The sequence below is a fragment of the Spermophilus citellus genome (assembly GCF_964194105.1).
Source record: "Spermophilus citellus genome assembly, chromosome: 1".
NCBI classification, from domain to species: domain Eukaryota; kingdom Metazoa; phylum Chordata; class Mammalia; order Rodentia; family Sciuridae; genus Spermophilus; species Spermophilus citellus.
Genome location: NC_138182.1, coordinates 46,515,126 through 46,539,191, shown reverse-complemented (window position 1 = coordinate 46,539,191; position 24,066 = coordinate 46,515,126). Strand labels below are relative to the sequence as shown.

The 24,066-nt window shown below is 35.2% G+C and overlaps 1 protein-coding gene across 1 annotated transcript in view; it reads right to left on the bottom strand.

Annotated features, from left to right (window-relative positions):
• The window catches only part of VWA8 (von Willebrand factor A domain containing 8), a 425,268-nt gene that overhangs the window by 220,196 nt on the left and 181,006 nt on the right, over nt 1-24,066 (bottom strand). Inside the window, exon 20 of the mRNA XM_081281141.1 lies at nt 22,454-22,525. Within this exon, the coding sequence (XP_081137267.1) occupies nt 22,454-22,525 (72 nt within the window). The remainder of the gene's footprint in view (nt 1-22,453; nt 22,526-24,066) is intronic.

Sequence of the window (24,066 nt, the reverse complement as noted above, 5' to 3'; positions counted from 1 at the left end):
GCAATACAAATTCAATGTAATTTCCATCAAAACTCCAATAACATTCTTCACAGAAATAGAAAAAGCAGTTATAAAATGCATTAGTGTTATGGTTTTGATGTGAGGTATCCCCCAAAAGCTCACATGTGTGGTGATGCAAGAAGGTTCAGAAGAGGAATGATTAGGTTGTAAGAGTCTTAACCCAACAAGGGAATTAATCCCCAGATAAAGATTAACTGAATGGTAACTAAAGGTGGGTAGGGTGTGGCTGGAGAAGGTGGGCATTGGGGGGTGTGGCTTTGGGGTATATGTCTTGTATCGGGAGAGTGGAGTCACTCTTTCTCTGCTTTCTGATCATCATGTGAACTGCTTCTCTCTGCCACACTCTTCTGCCACAATGTTCTGTCTCATGTACAGCCCCAAGGAAAGGAGCCAGCTGTCTATTGACTGAGACCTCTGAAATCATGTATCTCTAAATAAACTTTTCCTCCTCTACAATTGTTCTGGTCAAGTTTTTTACTCACAGTAGCACAAAAGGTGAATAAAACAGTTTGTGTAATGAATGAGTCATGGACATTTGTACATATACATATTTGTCTCACTTTTCTCCTTTCTAGCATTTTTTGAAGGTAGTTATTTTTCACGACTGTCTTTTCAGGGCTAGAGTTTTAGATTACTATATTTTGTTTTTATTTTGTATTGTTTTTCACTTGCCTATTTCTTTTTCTCTTTTCTTTTGTTAATAGCCAAATTCTATTGTTCTCTCTTTCAGTCTTACTTTAATTTTTTTACTTCTACTTTCTCTCCTCCTGTGTAATTGTCACATCTAACATCTCTTCTGCATTTTCCCCATTCACCTTTTATAATAGCAAACTCTTTTGCAAACTTACTCCTTTTACTATTGGCAACTGCTAAACATACCATTTCTACTTATTGTGCCAGTTAACATTTTTTTAAACTCATTAATTATAGTTTTTTTAGAGAGAGAGAGAGAGAAAATTTTATAATATTTATTTTTCAGTTTTCGGCGGACACAACATCTTTGTTTGTATGTGGTGCTGAGGATCGAACCCAGGCAGCACACATGCCAGGTGAGCGCGCTGCCGCTTGAGCCACATCCCCAGCCCGCCAATTAACATATTGATATCAAATTAAAAACTAAGTATTGAGTTTAGTGCTGAATGTTGTTTGCATTGTTTGTTATTATTTGGTCTCCCCATAAAATATATGACACTGGTAAGCTTCAAGGACACGAAGTCCTCAGAGTAGAAACTCTATTGCCTCAGACCCATATGGTTAAATGGGTAGACATACAAATAACATGAAAAGCAAGAAAACAAACCACCCCAAACAAACCCCAAAATTCAAGAACAGAATCCATCAACATCAGAGTGGAAGAAATATCAGAGAAGGAGTTTAGAAAGTTCATATTAAAACTGATCTGTGAAGTAATGGATGATGTAAGGAGTGAAATCAGAGAGAAAACACAAAAAATGAAAGATCACTATAAGAGAGAGAGATTGGGGGAAAATCAAGTGGAAATTCTCAAAATAAAGGAATCAATAAAGAAAATTACAAATTCAATAAAAAGCATCACCAGCAGAATAGACCACTTGGAAGATAGTTTCAGACTATGAAGACAAGATGTATAATCTGGAAAACAAAGTGGACCATAGAGAAAAGAAGTTAAGAGACCAAGTGGGTTATGAAATATGATATGTCAAGAGCTTTGTAATGTTTTGAACAACCAATTAAAACAAAGGAAAAAAAGAAGTTAAGAGACCATAAATAGAACCCCCAAGAAATATGGCATGACATGAAAAGATCATATATAAGATCTATCAGGATATGAAAAGATCATATCTAAGATCTATCAGGATAGATGAAGGCTATAAACCAAATATATGCATAAAATAGATATAAACCAAAGAAATGCATAGTCTTTTCAATAAAATAATATTGGAAAATTTCCCAAACCTTAAGAATGAAATGGAAAAAATCAAATATAGGAGGCTTATAAGACCACAAATATACAAAAACAATAGACCCACACCAAAGCACATTATTATGAAAAAGGCTAACATACAGAATAAGAATGGAACTTTAAAGTCTAAGAATAACAGGTCATATTTAGAGGGAAACAAATCCAGATCTCAGATAATTTCTTAACCCACACCCTAAAAGGTTTTGGAATAACTCTGAAAAAAAAATAAATACCAGCCAAGAATACTATACCCAGCAAACTTAAGCTTCAGAATTGACAATGGAAAAAAAAAAAAAACCTTCCATGATAAACAAAAGGTAGAAAAATTCAAAACTAGAAATCCTGTAGTACAAACATAGTCAATGAAATATTTCATGAAGAAGAAAGGAGAGATAAAATTGAAAACCAAATAAGGGAAGAATAGAAGTATAATCAATCAAAGGAGAAATTAATTCAAATTAAAAAACAGAAATAAATCAAAATGACAGGGAATAAAAATCCTTTCTTAATAATAACATTGAATGTAAATGGACTAAACTCATCAATCAAAACACATAGATTGGAGAACTGGATCAAAAAGTAAGACTGAAAAATATGCTGATTTTTTATGATTTATCACATAAGCAAATACATCCATAGACTGAAGGTAATAGGATGGGAAAAATCATATGATTCACATAGACCTGTAAAAAAGCAGGGGTTTCTATTCTCATATTAAAGTAGACTTCAAGCCAAAGTTAATCAGAAGAAAACAAGAAGGTCATTTCATGTTGCTTAAATGAATTATACATCAACAAGGTATAACAATTGTAAATATTTATGCCCTAAACAATGGAATATCTATGTAAATAAAACAAGCCCTTCTCCAATTCAAGAATCAAATAGACCACAACACAATAGTTTTGGGTGACTTTAACACACCTCTCTCATCACTGGATAGATCTTCCAAACAAAAAGTAAATTATGAAGCTACAAGACCACAAAATAAATTAATAATTTAGATTAACAGACATGTAGAATATTTCAACCATAAATGACTAAACACATTTTCTTCTCAGCAGTACATGGATGATTTTCTAAAATAGACCACATCTTAGGAGACAAAACAACTCAGCAAATAAAAAACAGAGATAATACCTTGCATTCTATCAGATCACAATGGAATGAAATTAGAAGTCAACTATTAAATAAAAATAGAAGCTACTTTAACAACTGCAGATAAAATAAAATGCTATTGAATGAACAATAAATAACAGAAGAAATCAAAGGTGAAATTAAAAAAACATGTAGAGGTGAATGAAAATATCAACTCAACATATCAAAATCTCTGGGACACTATGAAGGAGTTCTAAAAGAAAAGGTCATAGCACTGAGCTCATTCATTAAACAAACAGAAAGTCACCAAATAAACTACCTAAGATTACATATCAAGGCCATAAAAAAGAAGAAAAAATCAACTCCAAAAGCAGAAGACAAGAAATTATTAAACTCAGATCCAAAATCAATAACATTGAAACCAAAAATTTTTCAAAAAAACCAAAAAGTTGGTTCTTTGGAAAAATAAATGAAATCAATAAAGTCTTAGCCATGTTATCCATGAGAAAGAGGAAAAAAACTCAAATTATTAAAATTCATGATGGAAAAGAACACATCACCATAGACACTAATGAAAAACAGGATAATAAGAAAGTATTTTGAAAATTTATACTCCAATAAAAGAGAAGATCTTAAAGACTTCAACCAATTTTTAGAGACATATGACCTATCTAAATTGAACCATGAGAACCTACAAAATTAAAACATATCAATTTCAAGCAACAAAATTAAAGAAGTCATCAAAAGCCCACCAACAAAGAAAAAACCCCAGGACCACAGGGATTCTCAGCCAAGTTCTACAAGACCTTCAAAGAACTAACACCATTCCTCCTCAAAACTATTCTGTGAAATAGAAAAGGAAGAAACCCTTCCAAACTCATTCTACAAAGCTAGTATCACCCGGATTCTGAAAGACAAAGATAGAGCAATGAAATGAAACTTCAGACCTATATCCCTGATGAACATAGATGCAAAAATTCTTAATAAAATATTGGCAAATCACATACAAAAACTTATTAAAATGACAGTGTGCCATGATTAGTAGGTTTCATCCCAGGGATGCAAGGATGGAAGGATCAACATATGGAAATCAATAAACTTAATTCACTAAATCAATAGACCTAAATACAAGAATCATGTGATTATCTCAATAGATGCAGAAAAAAGCATTTGACAAACTACAGCATTGGTTCATGTTCAAAACAGTAGAAAAACTAGAGATAGTAGGAACATATCTCAGTACTTTAAAAGGTATATACATTAAACCCAAGGCCCATATCATTCTAAATGGAGAATAATTGAGAGTCTTATTCTTTAAAAACTGGAACAAGACAGGGATGCCCTCTTTCACCACTTTTATTCAACATATTTATTGAAACTCCAGCCAGAGCCATTAGGCAAAAGAAAGAAATTAAGATGATATGAACAGGAGGATCTCAAAGTATCCCTATTTGCCAATGACCATAATCCTAAATATAGAAGTTCCCAAAAACTCCACCAGAAAACTTCTAGAACTAAAAAACAAATTCAGCAAAATAGCAGGATATAAAATTAACATCTATATCAATTGCATTCCTACATACCAATGATGAACCAACTGACAAAGAAATTAGATAAATTATCCTATTCACAATAGCCTAAAAAAATACTTGGGATTCTATCTAACAAAAGAGGTAAAATAAAAAAATAAACAAATTATTATTTGGTCTCCCCATAAAATGTAAGACACTGGTAATAGAGGTGATACACCTCTATACTGAATACTACAAAACACTACAGAAAGACAGTAAAGAAGACACTGGTAATAGAGGTGATACACCTCTATACTGAATACTACAAAACACTACAGAAAGACATTAAAGAAGACCTTAGAAGATGGAAAAATCTCCCATGTTCTTGGACAGGGGGAATTAATATTGTCAAAATGGCCATATCCCCAAAAGTGCTATACAGATTTAATGCAATTCCTATTAAAATTCCAATTATATTCTTCATAGAAATATAAAACCAGTCATGAAATTAATTTGGAAAACCAAGAAGAGCAGAATAGCTAAAGCAATCTTTAGCAAGAAAAGTAGAAGGCACACAATACCAGATCTCATAAATTATACTACAGAGCATAGTATTAGCACCAAAACCTACATGAAAACTAATAGACTAGACTAGACTAGACTAGACTAGACTAGACTAGAATAGAAGAATAGAATAGAATAGAATAGAATAGAATAGAATAGAATAGAATAGAATACAGAGAGACAACCCCACATAAATACAGTTATCTCAGACTAGACAAAGGCATTATTAACATATACCGAAGAAAAGATAGCCTCTTCAACAAATGCTGTTTGGAAAACTGGAAATCCATATGTAGAAGAATTAAATTGAACCCCTATTTCTCACCTTGCACAAAATTCAACTTGAAGTGGATCAAGGACCTAGGCATTAAACCAGAGACCCTTCTCCTACTAGAAGAAAATGTAAGCTAAACTCTCCATCATGTCGGCTTAGGAAATGACTTCCTCAACAAGACTCCCAAAGCACAGAAGTAAAATCAAAGAATCAATAAATAGAATGGTATCAAACTAAAAAACTTGTTCACAGCAAAGAAAACAAAAGCATGAAGAGAGAGCCTATAGAATGGGAAAAATCTTTACCACCCACACCTCAGGTAGAGCATTAATCTCCAGGATAAAACAGCATACTACAGGGACACAGCCACATCAATGTTTATAGCAGCACAATTCACGATAGATCAACTGTGGAGCCCAACCCAGATGCGCTTCAGTGGGTGAATGGATAAAAAAAATGTGGCATCTATACACAATGGAATTTTACCCAGCAATAAAAGAGAATAAAATCATGGCATTTGCAGGTAAATGGATGGCACTGGAGAAGATAATGCTAAGTGAAGTTATACAATCCCCAAAAAAACAAATGATGAATGTTTTCTCTGCTATAAGGAGCCTGACTCGTAGTAGGGTAGGTAGGGAGGGAGGAATAGATGAATTCTAGGTAGGGCAGAAGGGTGGGAGGGAAAGGGAAGAGGCAGGGGATTAGCAAGGATGGTGGAATGTGATGGACATCATTATCCAAAGTCATGCATGAAGACACAAATTGGTTTGAACATAGTTTATATACAACCAGAGATATGATAAACTGTGCTGTATATGCGCAGTAAGAATTGTAATGCATTCTGCTGTCAATTCAAAAAATTAACTCCAAAAAAAATTAACCCTATCAATGAATGCTCAAATGAACATGCAGTTCACTAAGAAGAAATACATTTGGTCAACAAATATATGAAAAAATGTTCAATATCTCTAGCAATTAGAGAAATGCAAATTAAAACTACACTGAGATTTCACTTCACTCTAGTCAGAATGACGATTATCAGAATACAAGTAACAATAAATATCAGAGAGGATGTGGAGAAAAGGGTATCCTCATACATTGTTGGTGGATCTGAAAAATTGTGTGCAACCACTCTAGAAAGCAGTATGGATATTCCTCAAAAAACTGGAAATGGAACCACCACATGACCCATCTATCACATTCCTTGGTATGTATCTAGCGGATTTAAAATCAACATACTATAGTGACACAGTCACTTGATTGTTCATAGCAACATAATTCACAACAGCTAAATTCTGGAGCCATCCTAAGTGTTCTTCAACAGATGAATGGATAAAGTAAATACACACACACACACAACAGAGTATTACTCAGCCATAAAGATGAATGACTTTATGGCATTTGCCAGTAAATGGATACAACTGAAGACTATCATGCTAAATGAAATAAGCCAGTTCCAAAAAGCCAAAGGTCAAAAGTTTTCTATAATTTGGGAAAGCTAATCCAAAATAAGGGAGGCTCTGGGAAGAAGGAGAAGAAGGAAGAGGTGGGGGGGGGAGGAAGAGGAGGAGGAGGCAGGGGGAAGAGGAGGAGGAGGAGGAAGAAAAAGAGGAAGAAGAAGAGAAAAGGGAGGAGGAGGAGACGGAGAAGGAGAAGAAGAAGAAGAGGAGGAGGAGGAGGGGAAGAAAAATTAGTGGAGTAAACAAAGGGGAACGAAGGGAAGGAAGTAGGGTTGAAAGAGAAAGACAATCGACAATGAATCTGACCCAACTTTCATATATATATATATGAATCTCACCATCATGTACATGCCCAAGACACTAATTTAAAAAAAATGTAAATAGCCCAAAGATCAGTAGAGTAGAGGGAAGAAAAAAAGGGGAAGAGAAGAGAAATCAGGAGAGGAGAGAGGAAGAGAAAATAGTGGGGTCTAAATTAGAACCAATTATACAAATTATATTCCATGCTTTTATAATTATGTCAAAATGAATCCTACTTTGGTGTATAACTAAAATAACAAAAATAATAATAAAAAGACATGAAATCTCATAGAAGCTAAGTAACATGTACACAGTCACACAGCTAATTTGAGTTCTGAGCCAGAACTCAAATCCATGTGTGTGTGATTCTGAAGCTCATGTTCTTAGCTTCTACATTATGGGTTATATTAATTTTTCAGTGATAAATTTATTAAAGGAAATCTGAGCCTTAAATTATTTCTTTCTTCAATTCTATGATCCATTCTAAAAAAATAATTAGGTACATCAGGGCAATGCATGGTACCTAGTAGTAATAACAAAAGTCAAATAGAGAGGCAAGCATTATTAGAGTTATTTTAACTATGTACTAAACATCTTATGGAAAAAAGTATTTTATGAGCACCAAGCTGGAAATTCAAATCAATTAAGCAGGATTCATGGAGATTTATAGGAGAGAAGGACCTATGCCTGCTTCGTTTATCACTATATTCCCAGACCCCAGGGAGCACCTGATACTAATAATGCACTCAGTAAATATTAATTATCTAATGACCATGTTAATAAGAACATTTAATAATGGAATCTGTGGTAAGTTATAAATTTTAAAAAGCTGGACAATTTGTGAATGATTCAATTTATTTCTCCTGCAAAACTTTAAGGTTGTATCAGAGCAGAATGCCAAACAGAAAGATTCACTAAAGCAGGAATAATGGGCCATTTCATCTTCTAGGGAATCTTTTCAGTATCTAACTGGATTTCACCCAAAATAATTTCAAGCTTAGCACAGAAGCACAAAGACAGAAAATCACATTTGCACATTTGCATGTCAATTACAACAGCTATGTAAGCTTTAAATGGCATGCTGCAATAAACATAAAATTTTAAATAGATAAAATCGGGTAAGTAAAATGTCTGTGTTAATTTTTCAGCTCTGTTAAATTCAGTGATCCTACAGAGAAGCAAACATCATAAATGCATTAGCATGTCAGAAATAGGAAGGATTTCCTGAAAGCAATGAGTCATGAAAAGCTACTATCAAGGAGTTCCTCCTCCCTTACCAACTGCAAAGTTACTGGATCAGTCATGCTTTTCCAAATTTCTCTTGAGCAATGCACCATTTAGGAGCTCACAGTTCCCACAGATGTAGGATGAGATCCTCAGCTACTACTAAGGATTTTTTTTTTTGCTGTGTTTCTTTAAGTATCAGGATCTACAGAACTCCAACCTCAGCTATCTTCTTGTTCCACATACTCTCTGGGAGGTCTCACCCACTCCCATGACCTCAGTCATCACATATGGCTCACACTTCTTTCCTAAGCTCCATTGGAGACCTCTTACTCTGACAACTAAACTTCTGTACCAGATGTTCATACCAAATTCATTAGGATTCTAGTCAAACTACTCATCTTTTAACTCCAATATATTAGTATTGCTCTCTGTGTCTTGCCACTAAGTGAAGAAATCTTAGAATACTTTTTATATTTTGGTGGTATTTTACCCCATTTTCCCCCAAACGCCATTCAAAATGTCACTAGGCTCTTTGCGATCCCTATCAATAAAACCTGGAGTTTTCTTTACCTCCCGCTCCTTTCTTCCTTCCTTCTCTTTTTTCTCTTCCTCCTTCCATTTTCCTCCTATTCCCTCCTCATCCCTTCTTTCTTGTCTAATTCATCAACTATATGAGCACATAGAGTTACAGCACCTTCCTAGTAGTGCTAGATATGGTGGTAAATTTAAAACAAGAAATAAAAACAATAGCTTCTGGCTACACTTATGACTTACAGTCTACTAGGGAACACAGGCAACTAAGCAAATCTTACAGATATACAGGATGACCTAGGGTCATCATATGAAGCATCTGAGAAAGTTAAGATTTAACTTAAGGCTTAGAAAGGCCCACTGCAAACAGTTATATTTACATTGAGATATCAAGCAGTCAGAGGGTACAGGGAAGGAGGAGAGAGAAGTGTGTGGAAAAACTTGTGGGCAACAGTGAACTGGGGAGCTGAGAGGGTGAACTCAAATGCTACATTAGGGGTAAGGAAGGGAGCAGTAGGAAAGTAGAAAGGGAGGTGGGGTCTAACTCTCGCAAAGACTTAGAAGCTGAGAGTTTGCACTGTTCACTGAGAATACAGAAAAGCAGAGGAGTAAAAAGAACAGATTTTCTGCTTTGGAAGATAACTCTGATGGAATGATCTGAGAGAGAGACAGAGAGAAAAGAAAACTGATAGCAAAGGAAAGCAGTTTGAAGACTTAAAAATTCAAGAAGGAGATGATAGTGGCCTAATTATAAGGTAAACAGAACTGGATGAACTTAGGAGCTATTTAGGAAAAAGAACTAAAAGGACTTTGTGATGGACTGAAAGGAGATACAGAAATCAAGGTTTCTATCTTGGGCAGCAGGGTAGTAGGTAGACCCTTTACTGAGAAAGAAATAGGGGAGAAGTGAACTTGCTGGTGGGGGAGGAGTTTTTTAAATGCAGTTTAATTTTGGACATGTTTACTTTGAAGTGTCTGCTTCCATATCTGTTCCTTCCTCTCCAGCTTACTGTCTCAGCTCATGAGTAGCTCATCTCCCTCTGGACTCCTGGAAAGGGTCCAATTTGCTTTGCTACCTCAAGACTCATGATGGGCCAGTCCCATCATAAATCCCAAAATAAATTTGTTTAGTTATTTTTCTACATCGGAGATCTCATCAGGTCACTTCCTACTTCATTTTAGGAAGCTCTGGTAGTTCCTTCGAGGAAATGCTGGAAGAATAATCTAGGAAGGAATTTCTGTAAATATCCTGAACAAAATGAAACCGTTTAGCAGTTGTTCCTTCCAATCATAGTTTCTGCCTAGAACAGAAAATCCTCAGGATTACTTTAATTGAATAAATACATAAACAACATTTCATTTTTCCACTATAAAAATACATATACTCATATTCCTCACTAGGAAATTTAAAAAACAAAACATCACTTCATGCACAACTGCTTAACAACACTCTGTTAAGATTTTTATTTTATTCCTGTGCATCTTTACTTGCTAGCCATTATTATCCTGTATGTACAATTTATATCCTTTAATAAAAATTAAAATAAAATAAATTGTTACATCTTGGATATGAGGTGTCCACCTAAAGCGCCTGTGTTTCTGCAGGAATATTAAGAGGTGGAATGATCGAACTGTGAGAGCTATAAGTAATCAGCCCTTCCTTGTTGCATGGACTGGGTGAAAACTGTAGGCAGGTGGGGCATGGCTGGAGAAGTTAGGTCATCTGAGAGGTGCCCTAGAAGGATACATCCTTCCTGGAATCCCATCCCCTTCTCCTCCCACCTCTGCTTCCTGATCTTGCCATGAGCTGAGCAGCTCTCCTGGGCTGGGTCCTTCCACCATAAAGAGCTGCCTTAGCACAGGCCTAGAGCAACAGAGTCAGCCATCAGTCTACTGAGACCTCTGATACCATGAGCCAAAACAAACTTTTCCTCCTATAAATTGTTCTTATCAGGTATTTTGGTCACAGTAACACAAGAACTAATTAAAACAATCATATTTACTTGTGTTAAGGATAATATTTAGTTAATAAAATTTTTAAAAAGGGATCTGTGGGGTGAACGATCCTAAAAAATACCAACTATCTCATAAGAATGCCCCTTATTTTTATCATTACTTTTTTGTCCTATTGAGTTCTTCATGACAATGTACTGGAAAGAGGGACCATTAAATACAGAGTTGAGAAAAGTAGGAAATTTGTGAAATCCTGTAGATAGGAATCAAACTGAGGGCAGGAAATAAGCATGCCTCCAGTTTCTGTGAGAGAAAAGCTTAGGGAACATGACTTGTAAGAACTAAGGAGGATTATAGGGTTCTTTTAATCTTTTCTGTTTTTTATTGTATTTACCCTATTTCTTCAAAGAGATCAGCCATAAAATCCTTCAGGGGCTTCCGAGAGTATATCCTTGAACAGGAATTGAATACAGAGCTTAGGAACATGCCCTTCCACATGTTCTGTCAAGGGGGAGAAGGAGAATGAAAAAGAGTGGGAGAAAAGGACTATAGAGGACCAGAAGTAGGCAAAGGAAAACTAGTCTAGGAATGAGATGTGGACCAAGAATGATTCTCCTGGGACATAAACATTGAAGAATCAGTAACAAGTCTTGGAGGAGGCCCACAACAATAGATAAACTTGCAAGCTTGTTCTGCCACCCTCTGCCATTCTCACACATGCTCCTATCAGTGGACCATTTCCTGAACAAGTATCTCCATACTTCCACATCTTTCGTCATGTCGTTTCTTCTGACTAAAATGGCCCATCCTTCCCTGTTTGTCATCTTCTACTCACTCCTTAGTATTATGATGAATTGTCTTCACTTCTCTGTAGCTTTTCCTGACTGTCCATTTGCTTCTCTTCTTCAGTGCTAAGATCCAGAATGACATCCTCCTTTCGGTTCCTAAGCTGCTCTCTCTCTGCACACTGTATTCTATCTAGTATTATGCCAGGTGCCTTGATAAGTAGACACACTCCTTGAGACAAGACAAGATTTCCTATTTAAGTCTCTATCACCACTGACTCACATAAAATCTGCAGATAATACTATTAAACTTCGAGCAAAAGAGGGAAGAAAAGGAAAAGGAAGTCATGTGATCTGCTTTTACTAAAGAGGGTAGAAACCTCTTCCGGGAATCTTCCACTCCCTTTGTGAAAATAAAGAGGAAGAAGGTAACATTTATAGAGTCCTATTATGGTTTGGATATGAGATGTTCTCTGAAAGTTCACATATGAGATAATGCAGGAATGTTTAGATGTGAAATGACTAGATTATGAGAGCTGTAACCTAATCAGTGCATTAATCCATTTGATGGGTTGACAATCTGAAAGGACCACTGGGTTGTAACTAGGCAGGTAGGGTATGCCTTTGGGGTTCATGTTTTGTCTCTGGTGCTTCACACTTTCTCTGTTCCCAGACTGCCATGAGTTGAAGAGCTTCTTTCTGCCATGCCCTTCCACTGTGATATTCTGCCTTACCTCAGGCCCAGAGCAATGGAACCAGCCCACCACGGGCCGAACTTTTGAAAGCATAAGCCAAAATAAACTTTTCCTCTTCTAAGTTGTTCTAGACAGGTATTTTGGTCACAGAGATGAAAAGCTGACTAACACAAGCCCTTTGGTACATGCATAAATGCCCTTTCAGTGCACTTAAATCCTTATACCAGCCACATGAGGAGGAAATGGTTTGGAGAAAGGCAAATTTTAGTTTTAAGAAGTTAAGAACCTTGTACACAAGGGATTCTGAACACAAATCCATACTGACTAAAGAAATTGGACTGTATTTTCCATTTCATTATGAAAAAGGTAAGTCAAGAAGTAGCCTCCTTAAACTGACATGCGTGATTATTTCTTGATGTCATAGAGTCAAAGATCTCTACTAGAAGGTCATAAAATAACCTAAAGCAAGTAACAATCACCCATCATGAGGCTGGGACTTCTTGCATAGAATTTAAGGACCGTGAGGGTAAACAGGGAGGGGTCATTCCAGATCTTGTTTTCTGCAGTAATATTTTAAATAGCCTGCAAGAGAGTGTGTGCCACTTCCAATGCTCAGATTTCCCTCATACTCTCTAAAACATTGTTTCTTTGAGTCTCTCTTCCAGTTGCCCAAATTCCTTAATAATTTTCACAAAGTTGGTTCAGTTCATGTAATATTTTTATTTCATGGTGCCCTATGTTCCTTTACATGGTGCCCTATGTTCCTTTGTAGAACAGTTACTATATGAATGTCATTAACAAATATCAAACACAATGAAAAAGAACAAAAGAAACTGATATCGCAGTAAATCAAGAAAAAATGTCAGCTGCTTTTTTTAACTTTAAAATTTCCATCAAATGTTGAACCTTTGAATTTTTTGCTTAAAATGGCTAAAAGTATATTATACTAGGCGTTGGGATACTTGGACTATACTCCCTGTGAAATTCCTCTCAGATGGAGGTGTCTGCCACCACTTGAGCCTAGGCATGCTCATTTGAATATGCAGAATATGGAGAGCCTAGACAAACCAATCTCTAAATAATATCTTATAATGATGCTATTTAATCCTATAACCAAATAAGAGATTGATACTATATGATCACTAGTAATTTCTTATTTTTCAAAATTATCTCAATAAATACATATTACCTATGTAATCAGAAAAAAAATACTTTAACTACAAAGCAAATAACCCTAAACATTCACACACACACACACACACACACACACACACACACACAAACAGGGTTCCCTGTATAAGAGCCAACAAAGAGTACTCAGAAGTCAAATGAGAGAAGCCCAATGAGAAGTCAAATTAATTGCACCTCTACTTTCCATGACTGTAACTTCTCTTTACACATACATAATAAAAGCTATATTTCTACAATTCCCCTCTGAAATGTTTTGTTGCTATAAAGGGCAAAGAGAAACTTTTGGGTAGTACAGTCAGCCATTAGTTGCCACCAAAGCAATCCTGATAAATACTTCAGGGGGAAAAAAATAAATGTGTCTGCAAGAACAATATACAAATTCAAAATAAGTGTGAACAAAAGATTCACTAAGAAACACTGGATAGGGCTGGGAGTATAACTCAGTGGTAGAATACATGCCTAGTATATGTGAGACCTCAGCACCAAAAAATAAATAAATAAATAAAACAAAAAACCCTACTATATAGACTATCTAAATTGGCAGAGAGAATGTGAAAAAAAATGACACTTATTTCCAGACTATAATTTAGGCAACTTCACTAACCAAGGGATTGGGGAAGGGACAGAATATATATTATAGAGAGAGATGAGTATCACTGCATTTGATGAAAACATGCATTTCACAGTCTTAGCATTCCTCCCCACCCCCCTACTATAGGAGCTAGTAGAAGCACAGCACACTCCGTTATCAAAAGCCCTGCTGCCACTACCAGCTGGAAATACAGGAAAATCTCTGGACAAACTGTTCAGCCTCTCTACAGATTTCAGACAATTGCTCTGGCATAGCAACACAGTATATTTCTGATGGTACACAGTAACAACCTGCCAGGACTCAGTTCAAATTAATTAGTAAATTCACACATTCTTTAATTTTGGCAATAAAATATGCTCAGTATCTCAATATTAATTAATTCAAGTAAATATTTGCTAAGCTTCTATCCATAAAAAAATGAAGTCCCTGATTACAGTAAAGTTATAATTAATAGAGAGAGAAGGTACAAAGAACTATATAGTAACAATGTACATAGAGTTCTATTTAGGTGACCCTAAGTACATATTCACTGATTTCATAATGTATAAAAAAATTTTAAAATCAGTGCTATGAAAATTAAGAAAAGAAAGAAGTTATTTCAAGCCTGGAAAAATAAGTATCGTAATCTTGTGATATAAATTAATTAAGAAATTAAATGGCTTAGTGAACCTTACTCTTGAAGATATTTTACCAATAGAAACTCATTAATTGGTATAATTTTGAATAAAATATTTATACTAATAAAAATGGGCCATCTTTCTTTTGAAGAGATATGGAAGGTGTATCAGCTAAATGCAATGGTCAGGCTTTATTTGGAGGATGACTGGAATAGACTGCTATAAAATAACATTTCAAGATAAATGAGAAAACTGAAAATAGATGGAATATCACATTAAGAGAACATTACTAATAGGTATGATAATTAAATTGTGGTTATATTATAAATAAATACTGAAATACCTGCAAGAAGGATAATTTATTAAAAGATAAGATAAAATAAGTGTTAGGGGAATAAATAAAACAAAATGGCAAAAAGGACTTTTAACTGTAGCAGCTGGTTGCTAGGTTCAAGGGGATTTGTTACATATCTGCTATTTATAGTATACTAATTTTTCCATAAAAAATTTTTAAATGTCCTTTACTCTGTATGTTCAGGCTCTTATTATATCCTATTAAAACTACTCAACAAGTTACTTATCATGTTGTTTTTGTTGCTACTACTACTATAACTACTACTATAAGAATGAGTGTGGAATGAGGAGACCAAAGATGGAAGATTAGAGAAGGGTGTGCTTTCCAGTTGCTTGATGGCTTGAGATACTGCTTCTCAGTGAGGTGAGTAACAAAGGGAATTCACTGAAATTCATACTGGACAGTCAGAGAGTCACAGAGACTCAGAAATTTGGTTGGTTTGAACAGAGGACAAGAAAGAGTACATTGAAGCCAAGATAGAGGTGGCAGAGGCACCAGTTCACTGCAGAGAGAAGGGGTACACAAAGGAGGGAGTAAGCGGGGGAGAAACAGAAGATAAGTTTGACACAGGAAAATCCTTGTTCATAAACTTCTAATTCAATTAGAGATGAAATCAAATACATAGCAAAACAATTTCAAAAAAAATGTGATCAAAATAGTGAGAAAATCCTATAAAAGTTTAAAGGATAACAAGACTATTTCTATTTGGGGGAGATGAAGAAAAGCTTCATAGAGGAAAACAACATCTGAGTTGTTGAAATGGCATGATTTTCACATGAAGAGAGAAGGGAAAGAGACCATAGAAAGTATATACCACAAAAAAAATGACTCAGGCAGAATTCTGGGTATGGAAGGGGTGGATACTATACTTTGGACGAACTATAAAAGGAGTTTGGAGCCAGACTGTCTGTCATTAGGGGTATCTCTCTATAAAGGACATTTTGCTTTTTAGGCAAGTAGGTTCATCTTTAACTTTTCACAGGAAATAGTTAAGAGATGCTTTCTTGGATTGTATCACTGCTATTAGGTCAGACATTGCCATGCAACTGTGAAGAGTGCCCATAGAATCAGTCATGTAAAAACAAAAACATGAATAGAAGAGATATAGAAGGCATCCTATATAAAAATCTTCCAGAGTTGGTTTTTTATTTGTTAAGGAATTCTGTTACATACAGAATTTTGGTAAGGGCAAAAAAATATGAACATGGAACAAAAGGAGATTTTAAATAGAAAAACATCAGCAGACTGCCATTATTTGATAAAATGATACACAAAGCTGGCTTAAAATCAAAAAGACAAAATGTTGACAAACCCTAGCAAATGATTTTATTGGGCTATATTCATGCAGAAGTAATTGTGAATAATTAATTGTGCCTCATTAAATATAAATTAAATTTTGATGACTTGCTTTGAAATGCTGTCTAGTTCTAGAAACAACCAAGTGACATTATTTTATGTAACTGATTAAATTTTCATTTCTAAAAAAATGAAACAGTGCAGATTTTAAAGATAATTCTTATGTAAGGGTATCTAAGCAGTTTACAGCATCACATTGCAAAAATTTTTTCCCTTCAAATATCTAATAAAATATAACTACCTCTGAAAATTCAAGCATATTTACCCCTAAACATAAGTTTATTCTTTGGGATATTTTAAACAAAAAGAAATGATGTGTCTCTAGGGTGATTCTATAACCTCCATTGTCATAATAAATTTTTATGTATCAAATTTAATAAGACTCTACAAATTAAAAGTAAAGCCAGTATGAGAAGATGCAGAAGGCAGGAAGCTTATTCTTCACCTAAAGCCGGGACCAAACAAAAGCATCACTCATTAGAAAACAAATAGTCATCTCTCTTTGTCATGTAGAAAATTGTGCTATGATAATAATAATAGTAATAGTAATATCATAATGAAACTCTTAATTGCCTATTAGATATATATAATATGATAATTATAATATGCAGAAAATAATGCGTGTGACAGCACACTTAGCAGTTCCATGATATGGAGTACTGTATCCAATGTGACCATCAAGCATGTGATTTCAGCGTTCCCCATCTTATTTGGCTGAAAGACAGCAATTCTGCTTCATTTACTGGAAAAGTGATGTGTTATGCCACAAAATCCCACATAGAAAATATAAAGGATAAACAAGTCTATTTTAATTCACCAAAATAAAGATACAAGTTATTTTATTTTGCTATGACAAGTGGTGTTTTATGTGACTGTTTTTAGCTTCCCAAGAAACATGAAATTTTGTCTAATATTATAGATTCTTAGAAAAAATAATACTATCTACAAAAAAAAGTAGGATTGGGCAAAATAAAGGTGATGAATCTTGAGATGCCTCAGAATCAACACCTATTCAATTTAATTTCTTCATTTGTAAAAACTGCCAGAAAAACAGTCTCTGAAATAGCTCTAGTTATAATTTCAATTGTTGAAGTTTCTTTCATGAACAGTATCTAGTTTGCAAACAGAAAGCTATGTAGACATCTCTCTATAGGTGTTTGTGGAAGGAGCATTCATTAAGTTGTTTGTTTGTTTTGTTTTTAAGAGAGAGTGAGAGAGGGGAGAGAGAGAGAGAGAGAGAATTTTTAATATTTATTTTTTAGTTCTCGGCGGACACAACATCTTTGTTGGTATGTGGTGCTGAGGATCGAACCCGGGACGCACGCATGCCAGGAGAGCGCGCTACCGCTTGAGCCACATCCCCAGCCCTCATTAAGTTTTTTATCACATATTTATGCCAACTCACTGTTGGGTTCTTTGTCAATATTTAATCTCTATGTTTCACTTTTAATTAACTTTTATTGGGGGATGATACTGGAGATTGAACCCATGGGCACATAACCACTGAGCCATATCCTTGCCCTTCTCTGTATTTTATTTAGAGGAAGGGTCTCACTAAGTTGCTTAGGGCCTTGCTAAATTGCTGAGGCTGCCTTTGAACTCCAATTCCTCCTGCCTCAGCCTCCTAAATCACTAGGATTACAGCCATGCATCACTGCTCCTGACTTTACCTATTTTGAGTAGTCATTGCTTAATGCTTTAGAAAGAGAAAGGTAGGAGCCTGCTCAGTTGCTACAAATGGTTTAATTGGTTTCAAAATAAATCATGTGATTTAAATGGGCATTTTCCCAGATGGCTGTCACTTTGCATTTGAGGGAAAACACCAATTACACTATTGCATGAAAGCTGAGAGTCAATAGTCCCCAAACTATCACCTATATCTTCACTTGCTTGTCTCTTTATTTTTTCATTGTCATGTTTCAGAAGGTGGATATGAGGTGAAGGTGAGAAAGTACATGAAATATTAACAGAGGTTTGAAATACCATTGATGGATGAAATATGGCATTTTCAAAGCTACAGAAGAAGGACCTGAGTTACTGTGGCTGCAAAAGCACACATTCCTGAAGAGAGAACTCTTCTAAATGACCAAGATGCAGAGAGCACACAGAAAGAAAAAAAATCTCTGCACCTGTACTTAGACAAGCACAGCAGGGTATGCAATCTGCAAGTAACACTACAGGTGGCTTTGCTTGTCCTCACACCTTCCAGGAGGCAGTCAAGAGTCTAACCATAGAATCTTACTTGGTTCTAAACACAGACATTAGCTATTGAAAAAAGCTTGAAAAAAAAAAGAAGTTTGCTAAAGTATATGAATGTATTATTTAGATTTTGAAGACAATCTAAATAAATGAATATAATTTCCATTCCCCAACCTATAAAATGTAAGCCTAGGTAGTTATACCTCATCTAATTTTCTTAGTACTACTCAGCTAATTATTATGAAATTTTAAAATAATAAGTTTTTATTAGTCAATTCTAGTGATAACACTGCCAGTCTCTAATCCTATCATGGAATCATACCTAGTTGAGGGGGCCATTTAACTATTTACTCTCTTCAAAGAAGAGTTGTTAGATTATATCTAATCCATTTGTATCCTTAATTCAGCAGCTGCAAGCTTACAGAAGAAAAAATACAGTCAATCATTTTCAGAATTTCCTAAAAATAATACAAGTTGAAATTTAAAACTCATGTTATTTCTAAATCATTTTACCTACTCATTAGGAATTTATATTATTATAGTCCTCTAAAATCTAGTGTTTATTTAACATCTACTATATACAAGGCATTGGGAAGAAAGCAAAATTAATGAAGACTCTTCTTGAGGGGCTCATTCTTTTCAGTAGAGACAGAACAGGCAGATGCATAAATCAAGGAAATCTATATTGACCCACTATTATAGAATATTAGAGCTATGAGCAACCTTAGAAAACATCCATTTCCAATAATTATTTTATGGATATGAGAGGGGGGGCAGGGAGGGAGAGAGGAAAGAAAAAGCCTATTTATGAGATTAGGAATTTAGTCCATATCATACACACAGTTTAAAAACCTGAACACAGAAGTAGGCCTTCAGATTCCCAGTTTACTTCATTCCCATTATACTAAGTTGCCACTCTGAGTTGGAAAGCATTTGAATAAGCAAGGATGGAGGAAAGAAGACAGCATGGTGGCAAACATAGGCTGGAATATAACACTGATAAAAAAAAAAGATTATTTGGAACATAGACCATTTAATTTCTCTGAGAACAAGAGCTTGAGGGGAGAAATGAGATGGTAGGCAGAAAACATTGAGATCAGACAACAGAGGGTATCAAATGACAGTCTAAGAGAGTTAGACTTCCTCATTAAACAATTTAATGGACACAGGTAGCAGAAATTACTTACACACCTAATACTTCCTTTAACATTTGTACTATAATAGAACACTGACAATCTCAGAGGTTTATAATGAAAGAAGAGAAATGCCTTCCAATATGAAAAAGGCCAATGACACATAGCACACTTTTAATGAACATAATCTCCCTTTGTTAATTCTTCTTTCTCTTAAGTGGAGGGTGGTAGAATACGGATATAAGAAAGCAAGATGTAAAATGTGATGGGACTGACAAGTTTATACCCTATACCTCCTGCCTTGCCCCTGAGTATCTTCAACACTGTACAGCTGGTTCCTGAACCAACCCTAGACAGGTTTGAATCATCCATCTTCACAGATGCTAGGGACTAACCACATGCCCATAGAACTGTAGCTGCTCTTCCCTCCACCACACCTACCCTGTTGCCTAGCCCTTGTTCTAGCGTCATTCCCTTCCTTGGGACTTGAAACAGATGAGAGGAGGCAAGGCAAATTTTACACCAATATTAGTATAGCACTCCAGAATAATTTCAAAATACTTTCACATATTCTTTTTAATTTCTCATAAAGCAGAAGCAAACCTCCATTCCATCTTACCCCTCACCCTGCATAGCTCCCCTCATTCCTCCAGAGGTTAGAATATGCTCCCCATCTCTGGTTACTAGTAAGACTCTAACATTGACATTAATGTAAATGATTGTCCTGAAATCCTGATTCTATTAATAGCTTAATAGTAAAAACTATCTTTGCTGAGAAACTGCATTCCACTCAACAAACCTTAGCACATCAATATCAATGAATGCTTCAAAAACACCTGGACCCCATGCCTTGAACTCCAAGGACCTTCCTTTTCCAAGCCTGCTACTTAGAAAAGTTGCCCCTTGAGCCCAGCTCGATATGTTCCCAGTCTACTCTCCTCTATAGGCTTGTCTGCTGCTGGTGAGAGGCCATCAGTTTCTGTGTTGAGGACATTCATGTGATGGAAGAAGTTTTGAAAAGGAAACGCTGAGTGCCATGGTTAAATTGATAAAAAGTCTGTGAAGCACTCTGGGCTATATAAGACTTAAAAGTCCACAGAATCATTGTTTTTCAAAGTGAGACGACAACTTGACTTATGGTTTTCAACATCAAGGAACAAATACCATCAACTGATCTTCATCCTTTCACCTCAGGTATACAGAAAAATGATTTTTCACGAAAGAAAAGAAGGTGGGGCTTTTTATGGAAAAAACTGCCACGAATAATTTATTGTTCTACTTTTTAATTCTCGTTTAGAAAACATGAAACAAGATACATTAAAGTACTTTTAAAATTTTACAGTGATTTTATTTTTAGCTGGCAGAATAGAGCACAGTGTGAGGTACTTTCCATGCATTATATCATGTTATCCTTACATTAGCCCAGTAGAATACAAACTATTTTTATTCCCAGGTTAGACATCAGGAAATAGTCTAAGATAAGCAATTTCCCAAAGTCATACACTGTTATGTAGGAACACTGCTATTGGATCTCTAGCCAGCTAACCCTCAAGCCTATGCCTCAGCCAGTAAAACACTCGTTTGGCCCATTTTTATTTTTAAACAGCACTTTAAAATTGTAAGTTTGAGGGGCTAAATATATTAAGAATATGTACTATTTTTATAAGTACAAAAAAGAAAAAAATAATGGACAAAATTCTGAAAGCTTGTCACCATTAATTTAAGACTAATTAAAAATGAGATCCAAAGTGCCTTACTGTGGGTATGATAATTCAACTAAGGAAAATTATCAGCACCCTCTAACTACAGAATATCTATTCATTTCCTCCATAAACATATATTGAATATCTATAGCAGTACGGGGCTAGGAACCAAGGACCGAGATGAATAAGACAAACAAGGTCTCTGCCCTCCAAGAGCTTCCAGACAAGTTGGGCAGAGTCATTCATGGGTAAATACAAAACCATATAACTTGTGTGATGAAGGGGACAGAGGGAGGAGGTCAGGAGAACTTAACTGAGCTAGGGAGAAGGGAAAACCTCCCTCCTAGGAGTTAGGGGAGGGCATGATATAAAGAGACAGGGAGTGTTCCATGCAGAAAAAAAAATGCACTAAGGACCAGAACGAAAATAAGAAACTGATGGAAGTTCTGAGTAGCTCAAGCTGCCATCCAGAGAAAAGAAGAGCCAAAGCTTGGACCAGGTAGGTGGGCAGACGCTGGATTCTACAGGCCTGTCAAGCTTACTAGAGAGTTAGGACCATACCTGAGGGCAATGGGGAGTCGATTCAAGCACAAAAGAGAAACTTAATCACATTTTAGTTGTACAAGTATCAATCTGATTGCAGAGTGAAGACAGTTTATAGTGTATTTGGTGGGAAATTATTGCCTTAATCCAGGAGATAGGTTGGAGTAACAGATATGAGCAAGAAGAGTGCACACTTGTAGAGTAGAATGGGGTCTGATTTAAGCCTTGAAGTAAGTCTAAGGTTAAGTCTAAGGTAGACATTCACCTTTTAATTAAACGAGTCATTTTACTGGGAGAGAAAGGGAGCAATTTCAAAAACTTATTCCAACAACAAAAAAACTTACTGCTTTGAAACTATTACTGTCATTTACTTGTTAGAGCTTGGGTTGCACCCATAACTTACCTGGTTACCAACCAATAATAAGTGTTCTCCAAGGAGAAAGTCTTTGAGCATGTCTTCCATCACTATCATGTGCTAGAGAAAAAAAAGGACCACAGACAGGTTAACTGTGTTTTAAGTTAACTATATAGATATCTTCTTGGAAGTTAAGACATCCTTTATGATAGAATACTCAAGTAATTTAACTTTTAAGAAAACAAAATTAATGAGTTAGATATAAGTAAACTACATAACCAATTGGGTCACTGATACTGAAAACTTAAAACAGCCCATTAGAGCAAGTACAACCAATTGACCAGTTCAAGTTGTTTTTATAATTCAAGTATTTTTATTTAAACTACGTAGCATTGTCTTGAAATTTAATATAAATTTAAATTGACACTTGCTAATGTAAATATATAATGGTTTCCAAAAATAATCAGCAATTTTTATGGAACTTTTTAGACTGACATCATCTTAACCATTACCTTCAAAACTATATATAGTTTTTAAATTAAATATATTATTTAACTTCCACAGCTTTTTATTTGAATTATGACACAATATAATAAAAGAACAAGATTAAGGTTTTTCACAATAGCTACAGAGAAAGTTACATTGCTCTTTTGTATCTTAAAAAACAGGCCACCTATAAGTAGGTTACAAAAGCTCATTGGGGGTCAGGAAAAGAACTACATCCTAGCACAGTTAATATCCCTATTACTTTCTCTTGGTTTTCTGTATCAAATCAAATAACAGCCTCATAAGTACTAAACTTATTGAAGTTCCCTATTTTTAAAAAAGGCAAATTAACCTTTTGCATTAACCGTTTATATTAACATTTTATATATCTATAGATATTTATCTGGTGTGCCAATTGCTTTTCTTTTTTTAAGTTAGTTTTTAGAGAGCCAGGAAATTTTCCTTTCATTTGTCAAATTTAGTATACTTTCATTCTGTCTGTTTCTTAGAAAGGAAAACTAAGAAAGCATTTTCCTACCTTGAGAACAAATGAGTAGCCCCTGATGTTTATCTTGATAGTTTTTGTTTTTTAAAATTAGATACATTAGGGAGCTACAGTTTTAACAAGGCATGAAATAAAATAAGCATATTTACTTATTGTCATTCTGGCACATTTTTAAAATAAAGAGCCAGCCATTGTTAATAATTATGCTGGGTCACAATAGGTACAAACTATTTTTTTTTTTTTTTTTTTTTGTGGTGCTAAGGATTGAACCCAGTGGACTTATGTATGCTAGGCAAGCACTATGCCAACTGAACTACATTCCCAGCCTAAATTGAGACTGTCTTAAAAGCAAACTAAGATAAACTGAGATGTATGATTTCCCTATAAAAGTGAGTCCTAGAAAACAATTTAAAACTGAGTTCTGTGGTAATATATGCCAGAGATCTTTACATTTTAATTCAGATGAAAAGTCAATACCAATTTCCATAAAACACAGAATTCTTCCCGAAATAAATAGGCTAGTCTACATGAGGAAAGGACAGAAAAGTTGCAAGGAGGGGCTGGGGACGTGGCTCAAGCGGTAGCGTGCTCGGCTGGCGTGCGTGCGGCCCGGGTTCGATCCTCAGCACCACATACCAACAAAGATGTTGTGTCCGCCAATAAATAAAAA